The 20140-nt window shown below is 40.1% G+C and overlaps 1 protein-coding gene across 2 annotated transcripts in view; it reads right to left on the reverse strand.

The window, feature by feature from the left end:
- The window catches only part of LOC132819390 (PGAP2-interacting protein-like), a 116030-nt gene that overhangs the window by 33206 nt on the left and 62684 nt on the right, over positions 1-20140 (reverse strand). For both annotated transcript variants that reach the window (XM_060830884.1, XM_060830876.1), the window contains 5 exons: positions 18974-19228; positions 11525-11641; positions 5134-5213; positions 3130-3235; positions 1229-1364 (listed from right to left, as the gene is read on the reverse strand). In XM_060830884.1, the coding sequence (XP_060686867.1) occupies positions 1229-1364; positions 3130-3235; positions 5134-5213; positions 11525-11641; positions 18974-19228 (694 nt within the window). The remainder of the gene's footprint in view (positions 1-1228; positions 1365-3129; positions 3236-5133; positions 5214-11524; positions 11642-18973; positions 19229-20140) is intronic.

Genomic DNA, 20140 nt, shown 5'->3' on the forward strand with positions numbered 1-20140 from the left:
GGGGGGTAAAAACTATTAATCGACCAACTCTCACAGCTACCTAGACTACAACTCCTCCCAAGAGAGAGCTAGGTGCAGCAGAGAACTGTGGATTATAGAATATTATTTGGTCATGATGCCAATTCTCAGAACTCAGTTCAGCTTCAATCGGTTTTATTTGTGTTTTCTTTCGCTGATGTGAATGAAAGCTCATGTATGCATTTGTTCTGATACCTTGACTGAATGTGATATTCCCTTATTGCAAGCTGCCGGTCTAAATGATGAGCACTGGGGACAGAGTAGCACTGACATACGGGGTGCAGTCATGCAAAGATAAAGTGTTTGGTGTGGTGGTCAGAGTGCAACTAGAATGAAAGAATAGCTTTTTATGTATGTATGAGGGAGTATCAGCTATGCCAACTCAATGTTGTGACCAGAGTGCCTTTGTGGCTGCTGTGCCATAACATTGCCGATGAGGGACAATGCTGATTGCTGACACTTGTCCAGGAGTAGACCAGTCCTATAAACATGGTGCAAGCGCAAGGGATGCCAACCTTTTGGTAGCGATCTGCTAAGTGCTGAGTTTTATTTTGGGAACAGTGCATAGTAAGATTGGGAGAGAATCAGACATGAAGGACAGAGTAGAAGTAGGTAATTAATGCAGTGACTTGGGTCAGATATGGTGAGACAACTTGTTATCCTCATGATTGAGAACCCTCCAAAAAACTCAGCAAAACCTGGACTTAGTTAAAACTACATAGACTCAGCTGAGGTCTTTATTTCCCCAAACATTACAAATGACGTGCAGATTTAATTCACCATTATTTTAAGAGTAAATACTGGGGTAATCAGTGTAATCACCACAGACAATGTTGCCAACACTACTCCTCCCAGTTTACAGAATTGAAGCAACATTTACAATAGATTAGAGCACACCTCAGCCACCACACAACACAATTGTTCACAGTTAAAGATAAATATTGCATCATCTATTAACAGAAATGTAACTTTTCCGTGACAAAATAGGCATAGTTTTAATCTGATGGGAATGGTCAATGGTGCAAATAAAAGTAGAAGAAAATTCTACAGTAATTCAACAAATGTAAATATGAAAAATAAGAAAGAAGTAAAACACCAATAGTGCCAGAGGTCTGTCCAATGTAACTGAAGCTTGAGACCACTAAGCATAAGATTACCAAGGTGGGTAATGACTACCGTAGTTTCTCTATGGCTATCATCAAAGACTTACCCCCAAGTGTGGTCTTTTGTACTTGGTCCAAAGTCCATGTAAAAACCCAGTTTCTCTCCCAGCCACATGGTGAGATCATTATTTCCCAGAAATGGTTTGGAGGCATCACTTTCCAAGATGGTAATTAAATCAGCACCTATGAATAGTAGAGTGCAGTTTGTCAAAGTAAAGGCGCAATTGGAAAATGGGACAATCTTTGAGACAAAAAGATACTAAACCATTCCTTAACTGACTCCCGGGAAATCAAATCTTCAAGTGCCGAAATAAATCCAGTTTTACTAAAAGCCCAGGTAAAACTTAAAACTCATGATGTATCAATGGCACATTGTTAATACCATTTAAAGGTAAAACCTTAACAAGGAGAGTAGGCAGCAGTTGCTGAGGCTGATTGACAATGACAGTCAAAGATGGCTGAACAGGGGAATGCTAAAAGTATTCTTCACAAAAAAAGTATTCTTCACAGCACCTGACTGCCAATATGCTGGAAAGAAAATTAAATGTCCTCACAAATCAAATCATTTAACTCACTGGTAGGAACTTAATGTCCCCTGATTGGGTGGGAAGATGCGTAGTGGAGAACTTATCACCTTCCCAACCTCACTTGATGAAGTCCACGGCGAAGAAGGTGAAGGTCATACTTTGTACCTCAGGTTAACGAAGACCGTGAAGTACACAATTAAGGGGCACAAGAGCCTAACCTTGCCATTGTTGGAATTCTACTTGCTGAAGTTATGATTGGGAGGGCAAGGATTTCCCCATTGAGGCACCTGAAAGGGTCATTCCAGCCTTCTATCCTGACACGCTCTATGTTCCCTCAGTGAAGCTGTCCCTCTCAACTCTTGTCTGGGACCTCTAATGACTGATCCTCCTCATGGGCTCCTCAAGTACCAGCAGTAATGCTGCTGGGTTTGAAGGGTAGTCAGTTCTCAATTGTCTGACATCTTTTAGAGGCAGGAACATCACACGAGGTAAATGTCATATTAGAATGTAGTTTTGTTGGGTTCCTCAACATGGCAGCAACATGGTTCCCACAAACTGTATGGCAAATGAATGGTGCCACACAAAACCCTTGTATTCTGCCTATTATCTCTCTTCACACTCTGCTCACCTCTGCACTGCCTGTGGCCAGGAAATATAAGTTTCTCCTCCTCTATTCATATCACTCTCCTCAAATCTCTGCAGCATACCAATTTTTTTTTCTCAAGAGTAGAAGTACTCTTTCTATGATATCCCCTTCAAAACTCTTCATAATTTTAAAGACTTCTGTTAGGCCACTCAACTTTACTTCCAAGAGTGAAGATACCCATCCCTTTCATAGCTCTAATCTCAAATTTCTAGTGTGTCGTTTTTGCTTTTTCTTTGCATTTTCTTTGGAAACTCTATATTCATTTTCTAATACAGTGACTAGGACTGCACACAGTGACTTAATGTGGTCTAAAGGAAGTTCACGCAAAAATATAACAAACATGCACAGGAATAGATCATTCAGCCTCCAAGCCTGACCCAAAATTCAATAAGATCACAGTTGATACTTCATCTGAACTCCACTTTCCTGCCCACTCCCTATATTCTTTGATTCTTAAAGAAATCAAATTATCAATCCTCCAGTCTCATAGTTAAGCAGAAGTTATCGAGTTACATGTCTTAACCTTCTGAAAATAAAACCAAGTGCTCAATTCAAATTTTTAAAAATGATTTTATTTCTGCTTTCAATGGTCTGTGTATTTATACTTCCAGCTGTCTTTGTTCCCACTTGCAATCTTATTTTCCAAGTGATACGCAAATTCCTAGTTTGGTCCCAACCTGAGAAAATAAATCATCAAAAGTGGTAATGTTTCCCTGCTATACCTGTGTTTGTATGTGCTCTAATTAAGTCACTTCATTTGAAACTAAATACATACCTGTCTGTTCAATAAGCTCAGCTGATCTTTCTAAGCTTGGCCAACCTTGATTGTCATATCCAAATCTGTATGACCATATCATGGCAGAAATGTCTTTCTTTGCAGACTGGTTACAAAAGATGAAGACAATGTGGAAAAAAATTAATAAAATATTTGGATATCATGGCATTTAAGATAACCTTGAAGCTTAAAATAACTTTGATCCAGTTTTCCACCAACTCTGAATTTCTTTACCTCAACAGTTATTTGACGAGTTGGCAAATATCATCGTTTTAGTTTGAATCTAGTTTTATAATTCATTCATTTTGCAGAAACACCCACTTCTATTCTTCATGAACAGAATGGGACGGCTCTTCTTAACTGGTGCTCTGGACTGATTGAAGGACCCATTCTTGGTGTAACATTTCTTAGGTTTTCCTTCTCCATTGCCTTTCAAACCCCATCCCTTATTTCACTCCCTGATCCCCCTCCTGCCTGACCCTCAAACTATTGTCAAGTTCTGACCTTTCATTGAATGCATGTTTGTGCTGGTATTTTTGGTACTTTGGCTGACAGTCTCTGATGTGGGATTTCCAGTTCCTCTGTACCATAAAACTCTTCTCCAGCTACAGGAACAGGCATCTTGCCAGGGCAGACTCCTCCAACTATCTAGTTGTTTGTGGGTGGTGGGGTTTGGAGATCCATAACACTTTGAATGATTCAACCCAAGATATTTAGGATTGAATAGGTCACCAAAACCTTGGTCAACTATGTAGATTCACAAAGGACAAGACCTTGACAGAGGTGATTTTTTTATTCGCTTTGGGACATGGACATCGCTGGTTGGTCTAATATTTACTGCCCATGAATAATTACTCTTGTGAAGGTGACGATCAGCTGCCTTCTTGAATCACTGTAATAATATTGTTACAACCAGAGTGCTGTTCGAGGGAGTTCCAGAATTTTGATCCAGCGAAGTCTGGATGGTGAATGGCTTCTCGGGGACCTTGCAGGTGGTGGTAATCTGCGTTTCTGCTAATAGAAAGAAGAGCTCATGGGCTTGGAAGGTGTTTTCTAAGGAATTTTGATGAATTCTGCAGTGCAGCATGTAGATTGTAAGCACTGCTACTACTGTGTATAAGTGAGTGTTTGTGGACATGTTGCCAATCAAGTGGTTTGCTTTGCCCTGGATGGTATCAAGCTTCGAGTGTTGTTGGAACTGCATTCGTCCAGACAAGTGGAGTATTCCCCCACATTCCTCATTTAGACCTTATTGATGGTAATCAGGCTTTGATATCCAAAGATGAGTTATTTGTAGCAGGATTCCTAGCTTCTGACCTGTTCTTGTAGCTGCTGCATGTGTATGACTAGTTCAGTTCAATTTCCACTCAATGGTAATCCCCAAGATTTTGTTCGTGGGGAAGTTCTGCAATAGCAATGCCAGTGAAGAACAAAGACGCAAGGCAGTTGAGTTGGTATCCAGCTCTCTTATAAAGAAAAGGCTGAATGGTGATCTAATACAAGCCTCTAAAATATGAAATGGTTTGCGAATGTAATCACAGAATATTTCCACTAAGGTGAAACAAAATAACTAGACTACATCATATACCAGATTCACCAAGAATTTATGCAGGCAATTCAAAATAAACATCTTTACCTAGGAACAGCATAGAATATGGAGCTTGCTACTGAAGGGAATGGCTAAGACAAATAACTTTATCCTAAATACCAAAGTGTAATTATATAAGAAAGATGGGATTCCAGAGTTACACTGATAAAATTAAATGAGGAAGAAAGATAGGAGACTTTCATGGTGCAAAAATATCAAAACTAATTGGATGGGCTGAAAGAGATGATACTGCGCTGTACATTTTATGTAATTGCATTAAATTGGGGCAATGCCCATAAGTGGTTTTGGTTTCTATTTCCAGATCAGTTGCGTGTTCTTGTAAAACTTCTGATTAAAATAATATACATTCACAGACTTTGTAAAATGAAAGTAAGAATAAAGATGAGGATGCTCACCAGATTCTGTAATTTCTTCTGATACAACGTGAATCGATGTCCTATTCCTAAAAGACCCAAACCGACAAATAGCCAAAGCACTAAGTAGGAACAATGCATAATTTGAAAGAAAAAATGTTTCAGATTAAAAATGAGTTTTCATTTGAACAATTATGAACATCAAACAAAATGCTATAAAAGGTACAGACACTTTGAAAGTGACATTAAGTATACAAGATTCAGACATTCAAGTAGTCAGTACAGTACATAATTGTGAATTTTTACAATAAATTTTCTAACAAGAATGCAATCGGATCATATAATCTTATTATGCATTAATTTCCAACCTTATCCTTGGATAGAATGTGTTTATTCCAGTATGTTGGAAGAGATTTGTAAATCACTGACAATTATAATGAGAGAAACAGAGTTCACTGTGAGGTAGGAAGAGGTCGAGAACAGGCCAATGTAATGAGCACATTCAAAAGAAGTGATAAAAAGACGGAAAAACTCTGACCTCTTATTATTACTTCAAACACATGGAACTAATTATCAGGGGTAAAATTATAACGATTTAATAATAATCAAATGGAAAAAAAATCACCCTGCCTCATGAATGTTCTTGACGCCACCCCATGAATTCCCTGCCTTCTGTTGAATAATCATTAAACGAGATTGCAAGTAGTTTTCATTCATTTTGGCATTCTGTAATTCACAGTACACTACTAAGTGTTATCACTGGGACTGATGTGGATGACTTTTGAAGCACTGGTACCCCAGAAGTAATAGAAAAGTGAATTGAAAAATGAGACAGCATGGTCATAGAAGCCGCAGATACCGTCAGGTAGATGGGTTAACTCCAGGAAAGGTAGGAGGGATAGGCAGGTGGTGCAGGAGTCTTCAGTGGCTATCCCCATCTCAAACAATATGCTGTTTTGGAAAACGTAGAGGGTGATGGACTGTCAGGGAATGTAGCACGAACAGCCAAGGTTCTGGTATTGAATGTAATGAGGGGTACGTCAGGTTCCAAGCGATCGATTGTGACAGGGGACACTCTAGTCAGTGGCACAGACAGACGTTTCTGCAGCCAGCAGTGAAAAATCAGAATGGTGTGTTGCCTCCCTGGTGCCAGGATCAAGGTGTCTCAGAGAGGGTACAGAATGTTCTCAAAGGGGAGAGGAACCAGCAGGAGGTCACTATATACATTGGAACTAATGACATAGGATAGAAAAGGATGAGATTCTGAAGGGAGAATGTAGAAAGTAAGGCAGGAATTTAAAAGGAGGTCCTCAAGAGTAGTAATATCTGGATTACGCCCGATGCTACGAGCTAGTAAGGGTAGGAACAGGAGATAGAACAGATGAAATTAATGTCTGGCTGAGGAGCTGGTGCAGAGGAGAAGGGTTCACATTTTTGGATCATTGGAATCTCTTCTGGGTAGAAGTGACCTGAACAAACAGAACAGATTGGACCTAAATTGGAAGGGGATGAATATACTGGCAGGGAGATTTGCTAGAGCTGCTCAAGAGGATTTAAACTAGTCGGGGGCAGGAGGGAACTCAAGGGAATAGTGAAGAAAGAGATCAATCTGAGACTGTACATTTGGGAAAAGGAGCAAGTCAAACAGTCAGGGTAGGCAGGAACAAAGGAGAGAACACAGTAGGACTGATAAGTTAAACTGCATTTTCTTCAACGCAAGAGGCCTAACAGGGAAGGCAGATGAATTCAGGGCATGGTTAGGAACATGGGACTGGGATATCATAAATGGGGCTCAGGACTGGCAGCACAATGTTCCAGGATACAAATGCTACAGGAAGAATAGAAAGGGGGGCAAGAAAAGAGGGGTGTGTGGCATTTTTGGTAAGGGATAGCGTTACTGCTATACATAGGGAGGATATTCCTGGGAATACAGCCAGGGAGGTTATTTGGGTGGAACTGAGAAATACGAAACGGACGATCACCTTATTGGGATTGTATTATAGATTCAGAAAATATTTACAAGAATGTTGCCAGAGTTGGAGGAGTTGAGCTGTAGGGGGAGGCTGAATAGGCTGGGGCTGTTTTCCCTGGAGTGGTAAGGTCCTGGGGAGTGTTGCTGAACAAATGTCGGATGCTGAGGGGTGACCTCATAGAGGTTTATAAAATCATGAGGGACATGGATAGGATAAATAGACAAAGTCTTTTTTCCTGGGGTTGGGGAGTTCAGAACTAGAGAGCACAGGTTTAGGGTGAGAGGGGAAAGATATAAAAGAGACCTAAGGGGCAACGTTTTCACACAGAGGGTGGTACATGAATAGAATGAGCTGCCAGAGGAAGTGATGGAAGCTGATACAACTACAGCATTTAAAAGACATCTGGATGGGTATATGAATAGCAAGGTTGGAGAGAGATGTGGGCCAAGTGCTGGTAAATGGGATTAGATTAGGTTCGTGTATCTGGTTGGTATGGACAAGTTGGACCGAAGGGTCTGTTTCCGTGCTGTACACTTCTATGACAGCCAAGTGAAATGTAATGCTGTCCTTTCTTCTATAACACAATTGCTCCGTTCCTGTGCAACCCCACGCTATCCAAAAATCATGTGATAAAAATAACACTTAAAATATTGGCAATCTAAACACGTTATAGCCAATAAGCGTTTTACAAGTTTGCGTTTTAGTAACAGTACCCCGAATTCATCAGTATGTTCCAGCCAATTTGCGTGAACAAAAGACACATTATAATAGAGCTGACTGTAAAAAACCTCAACATGGTGTTGCTCAACTTTCACAGGCTTTTCAGCTAAGTTAGAAGTTGTGAAGATTCAGAATAGATAAAAAGCTGACTGAAGGGTAGGAAACAATTTGTACATGTTAAAAGAGTTACATCAATGTGGAGATAGCACTGAATGGCGTAACTAAATACTTCGTCTGAATCTGCATCTTCAGTCGTTTTGGAGGTATCAGTTCTTTTTAAAAATTACATGTTGGAAGTAGAGTTCAGTATGGGCATAGGTGGTCCAGAGTTATGACCTGTAATCATGACTGTATGGACTTGTGGGCAGAACATTGAAAAGTCACGCCAGGAATTGTTTCCATGCTGTACATCTCTGTGACTCTATGACTCTAAATGCTGCTAGACCTATTACTTTTTTCCATCATTCTGTGTTTGTTTCAGATTTCCAGCATCTGCAGCATTTTACTTTTATTCCAGTTTAGAAGATCAGGAAAGGAATTTTTAAGCCCATGGGAAACCCCCACAGTTTAGACAGAAAGTTTAGCTTTACTTTGACATTGAGTTCTATGAAGTCCCTCAATGAAGATGCTTGAATAGTGAAAAGTGGTGCATATAATGAGACTAGGTTAGCTTCAATAAAGAGCTAGTCTCAGACCTAAAGTGCTGAGATAAAAGCTGAAAAGGTTGTGTAGCTAAGTATATTTCAGCCTGTATGAATTAGTGCCGGAGTAGCTCCAGAAAGAAGTTAGCTGCAGTTCAAATCTACAAGTTATAGCCACAGTAACTTAATCTATTGAGGTGTTAGAGCTAGGGACACTGGGGTGTTTTTGCATGTTCCACAAGAAGTGTTTTTGGGTACAGTGCCAGATTTGTGCTTTGGATACTATACAAAAACTGTTCGTTTTTCTTTTCAGCTTATAAAAAGGTGGCTTTGGTATTGAAGGGATTATACTTTTCCTCTGTATTCAAAAATCTTTGAATTTGAATCAAATGTGGATAGTTTGGTTTATTCTGTTTTATATTTTCTTTTGAGAATAAATTTTGTTTTAATATTCTTAAACCATCAGCATTGCAGGCCTACATTGCAGCAGGAGATCATTTCATTAAAGTGGATAAAGAGTGGAGCTGGTCAAACAACATCAGAGGAGTAGAGTAATCAACATTTCAGGATGGAACCTTTTATCAGGACCTGCCAGACATGTTGAGCTTTTCCAGCAACTTCTGTTTTTGTTTCAGATTGCAGACTGAAGTTTGACTTGTCACATTTTGTTTTGGTTTGATTTAATGAAGTGGTCCTGAGCTGACTTGTGCAATATTCATTGACATATGAGCGTAGTGAAATGAAGATACATCCTTTGCTGAGGACTGACCGTTCATCCTCAGTGAGAGGGAGGTCTGGGAGGGATAGTAAATATCCAGCAGGACTTGGGGCTGGAACCTAGTGTTCAGCTGGAGCTGGGAGTGGGGGTTGGTATGTGTATGGGAATGATCATGTGATCAGGTGATGTCAGCGGCCACACGATCGGCAGCAGCAGAAGCAATGTTGTCAGATGCAGTTGCGGGAGCGATGAAGTTGGCAGGGGTAGCAGTGGAGTGATACGCTCGGTGATGGTCCCAGAAGCGATGTCGGCTACGGAAACAACAGAGTCAGTGGTGGTCAGGGGGGCAGCGTGGTTGGCAGCGTCAGCAGAGGCAGTGTGCTCGTTGACGGTCCTGGAGGCAGCAACATCAGCAGAAGAAGCGTGTTTGTCAGAGGAGGCTGCGGGAGCGGCATGGTCCATGACATCAGCAGAAGTGGCGGCAGCCTCTGCAGAAGTGACGTCATTGTCTTCGGCAGTGGAGGCGGCTGGAGAATCCGCATGGTTAATGGCATCCGGTGAATCCAGGAGGAGTTTGGGGATAGAATCTGGGCTGGTCAAAGAGGTCTAGGTCTGGAGGTAAGTGAGAGAGAGTTTGGCGTACTTACGCTCTTTGATATACGATAGGGTAGAGAAAAAGCATTGGTTGACAGTGTGGATTATACTGAACATGAAGAACAGCAGAGGCCCTTTGAGAAAGTGAGAGCTGTCCTGATGGCAGAACCGAGGAAGGGTTACCAGACCTGAAATATTAACTCTGATTTCTCTGCGCACATGCTGCCAGACCTGCCGAGCTTTTCCAGCAACTTATGTTTTTGTTTCTGACTTACAGCATCTACAGTTCTTTCGGTTTTTCGTCAGTCTGCAACCTGACTTGTGCAGAAATAATATAAACTGAGATAATAATATCTAGCAATTCTCCGCATTTCCAGTAGATGTCAGGTTTGTATCTGTATTTTAACGGCTTTCCTGGTTGTAGCATAACCTATTGCTGGGATGTTGTCAAGACCCAGAGCCTTTGCAGTATCCAATACCTTCAGCCATTTCTTGATATCACGTGAAATGAATTTAATTAGCTGAAAACAGGTGCCAATAATGCTGCGAACCTCAGGACAGAGCCATGGTGTATCATCCACTCAGCCCATTTGGATGGAGAGTTTTGCAGACACTTCAGTTTTATCATTTACGCTGATGTGCTGAACACCCTCATCACTGGATGTTTGTGAATGTTTGTGAACCCTCCTCCTCCAGTGAGCTGTTTAGTTATCATGCCTTTTCAACAATTCAGGACTGAGTCCCTGACTCAGTGGTAATGGTAGATTGAGGGATATATCAAGTCATGAGGTCACAGAATACGGTCATATACAATACTATTATTGATGTTGTGCCACTGTGCCACTTGGCTATCAATCTTGAATTTCTATATCTCTTCAAAACTTCCTATTCAGCGCAGTGGTAGCACTACCTATAATGGAGGGTATCCTCCATATGAAGGTTGGACTTTGTTTTCACGATGATTGTGTGGTAGTCACTCCATCTACTACAGATATAATGAGATTGAGGATCAAGTATGAATTTCCATTTGTTGGTTTCTCACCACCTGAAGCAGATCAGGTCTAGCAACTATGCCCTTTCTAATACTGCCAGCACAATCAGTCGTGGTACTACCAGCATTTCATGGTAATAAACATTGAAATCACCCACCCAGTGTTCATTCCATGCACCCACCAGCTGGCATTTGAGATGGAGGAAAGTTGATCCATCAGCTGAGGGACGGCGGTTGCAATCAGCATTAGACTTCCTTGCCCAGGTTTAAAGTGATGCCATGAGAGTTCATCAGTTCCAGAAGCACACTCAATGTTGAGGACTCCCACAGAACTCCCTCTCAACTGTATACACCACTGTGCTCCCACCTCTAGTAGTCTGTCCTTTTGGTGGGCTGGGAAAACCCAATGGACAGTGATGGGAGAGTCTGGAACATTGCTTGTAAGGTATGATTTTGCATTTAAAAAACAGCATTACACAATGTAATCCATATTTCAGTCATGCATTTTTAAAAGATTTACTGTAAAATATATTTGATAATTCTTTAAAAATTATTAAACAGTTTAAGTCAGGTGTAACATCTCTCAGATTATTCAAGGAATATTAATTTTGATATTTCTCAAAGTTCTATTGTGCAGATCTTTTCAATTCAATTCATCAAAAGTAGAATTTTAGGTCTCCCATTATATACATCTCCCATTGATATGGGTCATTAACAGAATTATTTACATACACAAATGTCAGTCAAGTGATAAGGCAATTATATTTCCACAATGTAACAATATTATTCTACTTACATAGTTTGACATACTTTGCCAAGATTTTGAAAAGAATGACGTAAACAGTTTCTGTTGGGAAACATTTGGACTGTTCGCCAAAGAATAATCCCAATCCAATCAAATGCATGAGCACAGCTGGAAAATGAGGGGAAAGTAGAAATTGAGAAGTTGATTCATAAACATTCTATCACTGTTAAAATGTAGTTTTTAAATAAAAAAAAGCAGATAAATTACAGGAATTGTCATGTGACATCAATTAAACATTTCTGAACATTAGAGTGAAAATTAAATGTTCATCATTATTTGATTTACAACTTCTTCCTCAAGTATTTTCAAACATATAGCCAATCTGTTGAAATAAAAATTGTAACAGAGCAAGACATTGATTAGTTGTAACAGTAAAGGGATAATCAAAGTTATTGTTTGACAAAGCTTACAAAGAATTAAGATCCAGAAGTATTTCTGACATTTGACAGGAGTAGGTGAAATTAAAAACAGGATAAATAAATAGATGGTCTTATATTGAATTAAAATTTTATGATGAAATAAAATTTGTTCCAATAAAATGTATCATAGATAAAGAATGTAGACAAATTTGAAAAGCGTAAATAGATATTTAGAGGCCTATAGGCACAAAGACAGTAGCTTCGTTCATTGAATTATTGTCACACAACACCAGGTTATAGTCCAATAGGTTTATTTGAAATCACAATCTTTCGGAGCTTTACCTGATGAAGGAGCAGCGTGCTGAAAGCTTGTGAAAGCTGTTGGACTATAACCTGGTATAGTATGACTTATGACCTTATTCCCCTCAGTCCAACACTGGCACCTCCACATCATTAAATAATCATTTATGGAGGCTGTAAAGCAATAATTTACATATAGATAATATTTATTTTTGACCTGCAATTTTATTTCCTTTTGCTGAAAAAAATGCTCCAATTGTTTTTTTTGTACCAGAGTATATCAAGAATTCCAATAGCTCGGTCAAGTGACGAATATTCTGTACGTATGAGTCTTACCTCTATAAGCAGATGACCTGACCAAACCCAACTAACCCTGATCTATATATGGTACAGCCCGACAGGAGTCACAGATATCAATAAAGAATGGGGACAGAAATGTATGTCACACATTCCTATCCCAAGCCTCAGTTAAATGTAGTGTCCTACTTCTACCCAGCTGAAGTTGGTTAGCTCAGCACAGACAGGAACCAAGTCTGCATTTTCTACCTGTTGACTCAGTATTGTACCACATAATAAATTTCCCCAGTGGATCATGGTGCTGAAGTGCAGGTAGAGTGGGACCAAGAAAGGAAAATATTGCCTATGTACCAAGTTCAGTGTCTGTGTGAAATGTTACCAGGGAGATCTAATTAATTTGAGTGCACACATATCTGGATTGCAACAATGAGCCTTGACTCTCACCTGCATTAACCTAAACTGAAATTAACACCGGCATCTCCAAATCATGAAATTAACTGGCATGCTTAAACTAAAGTCTGTCAATAGAGCAGACACGAATGCAACTTCGAAGTGCAAGCTATGTAAAACCTGCAGTATTTTAGGGCAGTCTTTAATGTAGCTGGAGAAAGAGAAATGCATTGTCCATTTTAGGAGATGGAATACAGACCATGCAGATTCCACAACAGGCAGAAATTAAAATGGAAAAGTTTATCTCAAAGGGCAACGTGACATCCCTCTGAAAAACATTCTAAAGAATCATTGTTACACTCTGGGAAATTCAAATGTTGCATCCAGTTGATATCATTTACATTGTTCCTGCTTCCCACATAAACAAGATAATATCTTCATGCAAGATCTATTTGACATTTTATTTTATTTGTGACAAGAGAAAATTATGAAGTCATGAGGCTGGATGCCATTTTTCTTTGGTAGAATATTATAATTCAAAGTTATAAGAAACAAACTGTGTGCACAAACAAAAATAAATTGTCAACCATTTTCATGAAATGTTTCCCCTTGAATAAATGACAAACTAAACACAAAATTCTGTAACATTCTCATGCCTTTTCCATCTAAATATGACATAATATTCTCTAAGTGGTTAATGCTCACTTTTAGAAGCTGTCTTGAGTAGCTGCTTTTGTGAATTAAATTATGACATAACAAAATATCACAAATTACTTCAACAGGAATTAACATAAAAATATCTCTGTAATCAGACGACAAACTGTAAGTAACCACCATGAACACCCCACTCGCCCAGCCATCTTTCAAAGATCAACAAATTTGGAAAAGTTGAGCTTGCAATTAAAATTTTCCAAAGTAAAGGCCATGCTCCCTGATGGAATGACCCCAAACAATTTAGACAGAATGTGGAATGTGTTCCACCCAAAAAAATGTCGCAATAGGTCAACTGAAATTTTAAAGACTGAAAATGTTATATTATTGGTTTCTACGGCTGGCTCCACTACACAGTTGTTTTCTGTGCAACAATCAGGGCAGCTTCTGAAAGTCTCATGGTTCACAGTCCCTCAAATCATGAACTGCCTGGATGTAGCTTATATGTGTTCCGTGTGTCCGCTCTAGTGACAGAGAGTTTGCATTAACCTTGCCAAATATTTTGGGTAATTCTGAAGGATAATTTCATAACGTGCATACTCCTATTACATCTCGTGTTTCTTATTCTCCCTCACTGGTTCTTCATACCCTCCATACCAACTCAAGGCAAATCCTTGACTATTTATCCAGTATACCGTTTGTAGAGGGCCAGTGGCATCTATAGAAATAATTCAAATGAAATGAAAGCCTGCAATGATACAATCTCTTTTCAGCAGCCTATTTTGTCATTGGCTCAATCATTGTTTATGCACGATAAAGATTTGTCAAGTGTTAATAGCATTTGTTATTGATACTTTAAATGTCTGATTGACTGACACCCCAGAGAACCTAGATGGGGCTACTAAACAGACTGCCTCATGACTTGGTGGCTTCCATGGCTACCTCTGATTACTATTTGGAGCAATAGGCCCAATTCGATCCCACACCCACAACCCCTATCCCAGAGCAAAATTGCCATTCTCGAGGTGGCTGTGCAAGCCAGAAAATTTCCTAATTTGAAGTACCTGCCTCAAAACTCTGGTTCTCACACTCCAAAGTCCCATAGATTTTTACCATACAGCCCAAACCAAAGTAATTATGACATACATTTCCTTTGAAATGCCAATATACTAATCATAGAAGCCTGTATCTCCACCCCAATCAATCTGAACTGTTCTGAGGATCATGGATTCAAATAATTCTCCAAAGCCTTAGGAACACAAAGCCATACCTGCTGTCTCAAAGAATGTAAAAGATCTGATGTCACTATTTGAAGAAAAGTTTCTTTGGCTAGAATTTCACCTTTGGCCAGCATTACTACTATACATTTTTTGGCTATTTATCCCAATGCTGTTTGTGGACAAATTGTCTGCCTTATTTCTAGAATATTTATTTCCTTATTACTTCAAACTTGTCAACAAACTAGACATCAGGAAAATGCAACATGGAAACCATAGTTGGTACTTGGCACTTGATTGAGATTGGGAGAATCGACGTTTCAGGCCAAAGCCCTTCATCAGCCTTCCTGATGAAGGGCTCTGATCCGAAATGTTGATTCTCCTGCTCCTTGGATGCTGCCTGACCTGCTGCACTTTTCCAGCAACACAATCTCGACTCTGATCTCCAGCATCTGCACACCTCACTATCTCCTACTTGGTTAAGATTGCCCCTTGCTCCAAATGACCTCATCTTGGACACTAAATAACAACATCTCAGGGCATGCTCCATGGGTACTGGCCACATACACCCCACATTCACAGATACTGACATCTGAAATGTTCCCGTCTCGAAGTATCCTCAGGACACATCTGATCAATTTACAGGATGCTTCTACACTTTAATGCTGCACCTGAGGTTGCACTTTATAATGCTGTTGCAAGGACACTGCGCTGAGGGAAGCACACAGTCAAGCTGCATTTCCAGGTTCTTTGATTCCTGTCATAGCACTCACTCATTCTGAGCCTACAACATCCCTGCCTTTTGATGCATAGCCCTTTGGCGCTTTGTTGCCTCAGTTAGATATACCAGCCTCAGTCTGGCTGTTCATTTAGCTCAAACACAAAGGCAGAATGCTTGTCAGGGTTGTCAAGGGTGGCACAGGGGCTCAGTGGTTAGCACTACTGCCTCGCAGTGCAGGGACCCAGGTTCGATTCCAGCCTCAGGCATCTGTCTGCATGGAGTTTGCATGTTCTCCCCGTGTCTGCGTGGGTTTCCTCTGGGTGCGCCTGTGCAGGTCAGGTGAATTGGCTATGCTAAATTGCCCATAGTAATCGGTGCATTAGTAGGGAATGGGACTGGGTGGGTTATTCTTTGAAGGGTCTGTGTGGACTTGTTGGGCCAAAGTGCCTGATTCCACACTGTAGTGAATCTAATCTAATCTAAAACAGGCCAAAAGTGAATCTCCTTCGCTCAGGTGTCATGACGCATTAAGTCAAAGCAGCCTCCGATGCCAGTCCAGGACCTGTTCAGGGCAGTCAGAGTTACGATATTCTCCTCATAAAAGGGTGAGTAGCTGAACGACCTTCAGGACAATACCTGCCTTGACTCTTTCTGCCCTGAGGGCACTTTTCCTCGTAGAATGAGGGAGAAGTGACAAAGATGGGTGGCATAGAAACAGTCTTTCTGCTATAATGCTATTTAGAAAATAGCGCAATACCAGTCATCCTGCAAAAATGCACATTTCATTAACGCAAATTTGCTATAACATGGTTGACAAATTGAGGATACTGTTTCTAAAGCACCAACCTTTAAAGCGTGTATGGGTTATAACATCATTCCGGCCCCATTAATTTAAATGGTGATGCTATTACGCAATTTTTTTTACATAAAGGGCTTGCCAAGAATAGGACTATCATGTTACAGCTGAACTGACTGTAAAAATAACAGGGCTTTTGGAAAAAATAGGGTTGGGGCAGACCACCAAAAATTTACTCAAAATTGAAATAAATATAGTAGTTAGCCTAACACAAAGGATAGCACAGTTTAAATAAATGTTAAATTCAAATCCAATAATGAAATAATACAGTAACATCTCGCTTCCCTTCAAGTGCTATGGCTTTTCTTTTATGTTCACAACTGGCAATTTTATCACCAGGATGCTTCTGAGAAACATTCTCCTCCATAAATATTGTCCTCCAATATTTATGGGTAACACAGCAAAATTTGCACAATCAAAGAACCAAAATTACGGAGTATCTCTCAAAAAGCACTTCACAACAAAGAATGCCAGTCAACTGAACATGTGACATCGACACAGACACTCTGGCATAAACATTTTATTACTCTGCACGCGGAGACATTTAAAGTATTAGGGGCAGAATCGTGTAATAGCCAAAATACTTACTGAAAAGTTTGCACTTTGCAAACAGCATTCATCTATTCATCAATCGTGTTTAGCCAATTCGCGTTGACAAAACACACATAATAGCAGAAAAGACTGTATTACTGTTAGTACAGGTGGGAAGGAGTGCTGAGTGAAGGAGTAGAAGGGTAGAGGGTATGCAGGGTTAGTAGTGTCAGGGGTTAGAATGGACCACCTTGGCCAAGATGGCGGCGGCAGAGTAGGCAACCTAAGGGCTCGTGTGCCGGGCTTGTCCTCTTCACTTGCATTTTTTTCTTCTTCTTTTTCCTTCTTATTTCTCAAACCTACCTGAGAACTTACCAGAATGCTGGAGGCGTCTCAATGGACTCCAAAGCGTCACTACAGAGTTGGTCAGCCAGCCTGTGAAACCTGGAACGGGACGCTTGCTTCGGCATGGAGTGGGTCCTGGCAGTGGCATGGCAGAAGCTGGGAAGCCTGGAGCAGGACACTCTTGGGGGCATGGCGTTAAACTGGGAAGCTTGGAGCAGGACACTCTTGGGGGCATGGCATATGCTGGGAAGCCCGGAGCAGGACATTTGGCAGCATGGCCTGGAAAACCTGGCGGGATTCTGGTAGCGACATGCTGTAGCAGAGCGAGGAGAAGTTGGACTCTCTTTAAGTTAACTTCTTAAAAATTTTATTCAAAGTTAATCTGCAATGGCACACATTTCTCACTGTATTTTACATTGAATATATGTGACAAGACAGATATTCTATTCTAAAAGTAATTGAGCTGGGAATGAGAGTGGTAGAGCGTGAGCCTTGCTGGGAGGCGGATACAGTAGTAGAAATAGAGTGAGTGCAAAATATCAAAGAGAAGATAACAGTCCTCACACTGGTGCAGTGAAGACCACAACACTGGAGCATTCTTCCAGGTGGCTCTGACTGCTTTAATCTGGGTGAGTATCTCAGATCAGGCTGTCATGCTCTGGTGTTGTGGCCTGCATTGCAGGTCTGATGGAAATAGGAAATCATGCTCTCCACTATGCCATCCAGCTTGAGCTCCAAGAACCTGCCTGCAAGGTGACAGGCCATCCACCCTCTGACCAACCGCACTGTCTTTCCAAGTGTACAGTGGCCTTTTAAAGATGATGCCTGTTCGAGGGATATTGGTCAATTCCAAGCATTGAATGCCAAGTTGTTATTAGAGCGGTGCATGTTAAGTTAGGGCAGAAATGGGATGTGATATAGCAATTAATGTGGTGGATTTGTTAAGATTTGGCAAGAAAATTTGCTCTGCCTCACAGGAAGTGTCCCTCCGACGAAGTCGATGCAACTTGCACTTAGCCAAAAAAAATGCACATTTGAAGAATACTACTTTGGTTCAGTGAGGATTGTAAGTTTTTGCAATATGCCAAATCACACAACTGACAAACTTCATAGATTCACCAGGGATATGTACCAAGACAATAGTGAAAACAGAGGTTTATTTACAACCAGTATAAAATTAGCAGAGTGACACAGGTATTTTGTACAGTGATGTCAAATGCTTGTGCCTAAACTTTAGCTGCTAGTAAGGCATTTCTGATACTTGTGTACATTATGGCACAAGTCCTCAGAATAAACCCAGCCACTAATTCAAAACTAAATCATCAATCTCATTTAATCAAAATATGGATTGATTAATTTGCACTAACACAGAAACGGTGATATTCTGAAAGCTGCAAATTTTCACACAGATTGTTATCATTTCAAACAGGAAAACAATATACTATTAAATCCAACAAAAATCTTCATGATGATACACACCAAAAAAAAGTTTCGGTTTTAAATGTGTGAATAAGTTTTTGCTTTAGCCCACAGTAAAGTACATTATTGAGTATAAGTGGACAGCACTGTAAATAAAATGTAAAGATTTGCTAAATTTGTGAACCAATTATTACTCTCTACTGAAACCAGAGAGATGATAGGTTGTTAATTTAAACCACTGACATTAATATAAAAAATTGTTTGCAGGTTTTTCTTGACATTGTTTTCAAAATTAGAAGAATATGCTTCTAACAAATTGTTAATGTAAAACTTATTCTATTTTACACCACATACCTAAAACCGCCATGGTCTGTTCTCGAGTAATGGAACCTCCAGGAACAAAATTATAAGCTGTACACCAGACTATACCAAACATCTCCAGCATGTACACCAACATTGCTGTGCCTAAGGCCTTCCCTGGATATCCTGAGTTGATGAGGCAGTTGATCAAGTGAGGCCAAAGAGCCATAGTATAAACAGCCAAGACAGTTCCTGCAGCGAATGCTCCTTCCCTTCGAAGGTAAAAGATACCAATTGCTGATGCAACTCCTGTAACAATAGGAAAGAAATCTATTAACAATACAGAAATTTATTTGATGTCCCCATTCTATACAGTTGTGTGTGTGTATATAAATTTCATGTTCCCAAACTAAACTAATCCCACTTGCCTGAGCTTTGTTCATATTAATCCAAACCTTTCCTTATCATATACTTATCTAAATGTCTTTTAAACGTTCTAACTGGACCCTATTCCATCACTTCCCCTGACAGTTCATTCCACACACAAACCACTTAGTGTAAAAACAATTGCCTCTCATGTCCTTTTGAAATCTTTCTCCTCTTACCTTAAAATATGTCCCTAGTTTTGAACCTTAGGGAAAAAGAACCGTGCTATTCACCTTATTTATATCCCTCGTTATTTTGTAAACCTCTATAAAAGTCACCCCCCAAATCTCTTATGTTCTAGTGAGAAGTCCCAAGCCTATCTAGCCTATTTTTATAAGTCAAACCTTCCATTCCTGACAACATTCTGGTAAATCTTTCTGAACCTTCTCCGATCAAACATTCTTGACATCAGCAACACAAATTAAGATTTTTCCAACTGTTTTGAGGCACGTTTCGAAACTTATACACTTGTGCTAATCATTCACAGCTGAAGACCCCAGTAACATTTAAGGTACATGAAGGTGAGGAGCTTTTGATTTACTTCTGTTTTTAAGTTATTCATAATTTGGGTTATTTCCTGAATAGTGATGTGATGTGTTATTGGCTTTACAGAATTTTGTTGCACCGTCATATATGAAAAGACAGGACATTTTTGACCTATTATGCCTCTGGGACTGCAACATGATAGACAAATGGATCAGATGTAGCTGACGTGAAACTCTGGAAAGAGGGGAATGCTTTGCATAGAGGGAGGAGGACAGCTCTCACAGTAAGCATAACCCATTATGCGTTTTG

The sequence above is a fragment of the Hemiscyllium ocellatum genome, chromosome 1 (genome assembly GCF_020745735.1).
Source record: "Hemiscyllium ocellatum isolate sHemOce1 chromosome 1, sHemOce1.pat.X.cur, whole genome shotgun sequence".
Lineage (NCBI taxonomy): Eukaryota > Metazoa > Chordata > Chondrichthyes > Orectolobiformes > Hemiscylliidae > Hemiscyllium > Hemiscyllium ocellatum.